The sequence below is a fragment of the Fopius arisanus genome, unplaced genomic scaffold, assembly GCF_000806365.1.
Source record: "Fopius arisanus strain USDA-PBARC FA_bdor unplaced genomic scaffold, ASM80636v1 scaffold00020, whole genome shotgun sequence".
In the NCBI taxonomy this organism is placed as follows: Eukaryota; Metazoa; Arthropoda; class Insecta; order Hymenoptera; family Braconidae; genus Fopius; species Fopius arisanus.
In genome coordinates this window covers 345,541-348,870 of record NW_011887759.1, presented here as the reverse complement: position 1 = coordinate 348,870, position 3,330 = coordinate 345,541, and the positions used below count along the sequence as shown (strand labels likewise).

General features: G+C 36.8%; 2 protein-coding genes across 2 annotated transcripts in view; one reads left to right on the top strand and one right to left on the bottom strand.

The window, feature by feature from the left end:
- mTTF (mitochondrial transcription termination factor) overlaps positions 1 to 609 on the top strand; it is a 1,835-nt gene extending 1,226 nt beyond the window's left edge. Inside the window, exons 3-4 of the mRNA XM_011301223.1 lie at positions 2 to 68; positions 168 to 609. Coding sequence (XP_011299525.1) covers positions 2 to 68; positions 168 to 552 — 452 coding nt within the window. The 3' untranslated portion in view covers positions 553 to 609. The remainder of the gene's footprint in view (position 1; positions 69 to 167) is intronic.
- rasp (protein-cysteine N-palmitoyltransferase Rasp) lies at positions 592 to 3,078 on the bottom strand. The gene is made up of 5 exons (XM_011301053.1): positions 2,949 to 3,078; positions 2,043 to 2,650; positions 1,484 to 1,842; positions 980 to 1,320; positions 592 to 744 (listed from the first exon to the last, which is right to left on the bottom strand). Exons 1-5 carry the CDS (start codon positions 3,052 to 3,054, stop codon positions 614 to 616), a joined length of 1,545 nt encoding a protein of 514 aa, XP_011299355.1. The 5' UTR covers positions 3,055 to 3,078; the 3' UTR covers positions 592 to 613.
- Between the last annotated feature and the right edge of the window lie 252 nt (positions 3,079 to 3,330).

Genomic DNA, 3,330 nt, shown 5'->3' with positions numbered 1-3,330 from the left:
GCTCAACGTGCTGGAATAAAAGAAATCAAGCCATGGTTCATTCGCTGTCCAATTTCGATAATTGAAAGGTAAATTTCGTATTGCAAGATTTAAAATTCAAAGAGCTTGAAGATATCATCGATATTATGAGAATGCAAATGTGTGGACGTTAATGAATTATATTCTAGACGGGAGGAGAAGAAAATTAATTGGAACACGATCGTTGGTCCTGATACCACCCTTGAGGAGCACATCGCCAAAGTAATGGACTGCGATTTGCATTCTGCCACATCCCTTCTTTATCGTAGTCCTGATATTAAATCACTCTCCATCGTAAAATTGACCAAAATGCTTCAATTTCTTCATAGCACTGGCTACACAATTCATGATTTGTACCGTGCACCAACAATTGTGCACAGACTGGAAGACAGTATCAGACGCAACTACGAGAAATGGACGGCCGCTGGTATTGGACATCCGAACATAAGTACATTGATCATGTCACAAAAGCGTTTTGAAGAGAAGTTACAAGAAGAGATTGCCAAGAGTAAATCTTCCAATATTTTTTCATAATTTTACGTCGTCCTTATATTATCAACAATACAGTAATAAAATTCACAATTATTTATATTTCTCACATTCTTTTTTCAATATCATCAAGCTCAATTTTAGTTTCTCTTCGTATCTCGTAGTTTTTCACTTCAGTTGACACTTGGCAGCAGCAGTAGAGTAGGAAAAGGAGAATGCCCACGGCTTTGGGTGAGTCTGGAACATTTTTCACAGAAAAGTTTCAAAATTCCTGCGTTCTTAAGAATTTACATACCAAGTGTGTAAAATTTTCTCTCAGATTGAATCATTAAAAAATCTTCGCTTATTCAATTCTTAAATATATCTTTAGAGGTAATTTAATCTCACCAGCTCCCTTAAGAATTCACTGCCAATATTATAAAGAGAAATCGGGAAGGATTATAAATTGAAATTCATAGCATTCCGTACTCACCATGAAAAATCCTGTACATAAAAATATTGCCAATATCCTGGCCAGCGAAAAAATAAAAATTGGATATCGCCGAGAGGGCTAACAGAGGGCTGGCTAGCAAACAGTGGAATCTGCGGACATTTTTTGGTGTCAACCGTTTCTCCTCCCATTCCATAAATCCCGGAGTGTTTCTAATGGATCTGGCGATACCTTCGATAGTCAGCCCCAAGAAATTCAGGAAAGACCAAGTGAAAATAAATAACTGAACTCCATGCCAAAGAAATACGAATCCGAATGATATGAATGAAGCTAATATTTTCTTGAGTGGAATTTCCATCGATGCTATTGGCACATAAATATATCTGAAATTCGAAAATCCAGCTGATTATTTATTCAAATTAAAAATTGATATTGAGTTATTTTCGTATTATTTCATGTTTTCGGTTGAAACGATTGCCTCAACTCACGAAATTTCTCATTTTCACAAAATCATGTTGATCATGAATAAATGAAATTGTTTTTCACCTGATAAGAAATTGATACAATCCTCTATCGAAATGCTTCCACATCTCCGAGTACAAATGAATTCTCCCAATACACTTTGGAGGAGGCGGAGCATTGATATTGTCAGCTCTGCTAATTTCCCCGCAGGTTCCATAAAAAACAACATATTTGTTCAGGAAATATTGTCCCATAGCGTAACCCATTGCATAGAAAGCCCAAGGATTTAGTTGTGCCACAAATTCCGGATGATACTGCAACGCATTACAGTAGATAAAATGTGTACTCAACTCGGTGAAGAATATCCAGAAAGTGAAACGTATTATATTCAATATAAAAATTGTGAACCGTCGGAATGTCCACTCTCTAAAAGGCCCTTCTATCTGAAACATATAAAAATCAAAGACAAATTACCAAAAACGATTTCCAATTATCTAATTATTTCTCAGGAGATAGTACGATTTCTAATTTTTCACGGCCTACATCCTTTCGACACCAAGGAACGTTCGATGTGATCGCAATTGGATAATTTTTAATGAAAGGAAAATTGTGGAAGTGACATACTTGAGACTGGAGTACTCACCCCTTTAATAAAATCACTATAAAGTACAAATGGCCCCAAGAATAATGTAGGAAGATACAAGCAATAAGCAGTGCTCTGAATGAAATTCTTCAAAAAGCCCATAATATTTTTATGCTTGTAATCAGTAATGTTGTCAATGCTGCAGCTGATGGTTCTCAGTTGCATCCAACAGATAGCGATTACTATCATGTGGTAGACGTTTTCCTTCAACATCAGCCAATCTTGAATGACAATCTCCAGCGTAGGGCTCAACTGAATAACTCCTAACGTCGCAAAGTGTATGACGTATGCTACTTTCTTACTCCTGAATGATGTCAATAAACACGCGATACAGGGCTGGATGAGAAGAAGAATCATTGTGATCCCTCCAGCATAATGACACAAAAATCCTACTGAAATTGTGATGTACCAGCAGCAGATTATCGTGCTACTGCACTCTGACCACTTCAGGTACTGGGAGAATGCCAGATGTACTGTGATCCAAGGAATTAATTGGTACATGAAAGGAATCCAGAGAGACCACTCGATGTCGGATGTATCTTGTTTCCGTCCCACCCAGGACCATCCGGGGATGAAATCGTTGAAGGCATCGTCATAGTCTTCAAAATCTGGGGGATCAAACTCACATTTTTTCATTACGAATGGCTAGTACATATTCCAGGCTTTCCATCAAAAGTATAACAGAATTCGACATTTTTCATTTATTCCTAAATAATCTATAAATATATAGAGGAACTTCTCGTGATATATTTTTTTTTCAATGAATGAATTTTCTGATATGAAAGTTTCACTTTTAGATCAATTTTAATAAAATGGGCTAGCTCATAATTCCTTCCCATTTATTCACATCAATTCAGGGGAAAAAAATAATACTCAATTGAACAAGATATGGTCAGAAATATTTACAGGCTCCAGCCAAATAAAGATGATACAGGCCGTAAAAAATGCCTCCACTCCAAGCAGCGAAATAGAATAGAGTCTCCAACTTGTGCAAATTCACTTGTTCCTTCATATTTAAAAACTTCCCGCCAGAACGAAGTCGTGCATGGGATAGATCTATTTGTTTACACTCGAGATCGCAGAAGCCTCACATAGTTCTCGACATAAATATACTGCAGAACTCGTGCACTGATTCTCAAAATTCATTAAAATCATCGATTACAAAATTACAAACACTCGATGTTTAGAGATTACACTTATTTTATGATGTAGTGATAAAAGAAATATGGATTGAAGGGATGAGCCAAGCCGGTCAAGCCGATTTCGAGGAGACGCGGTGATTCAGGTC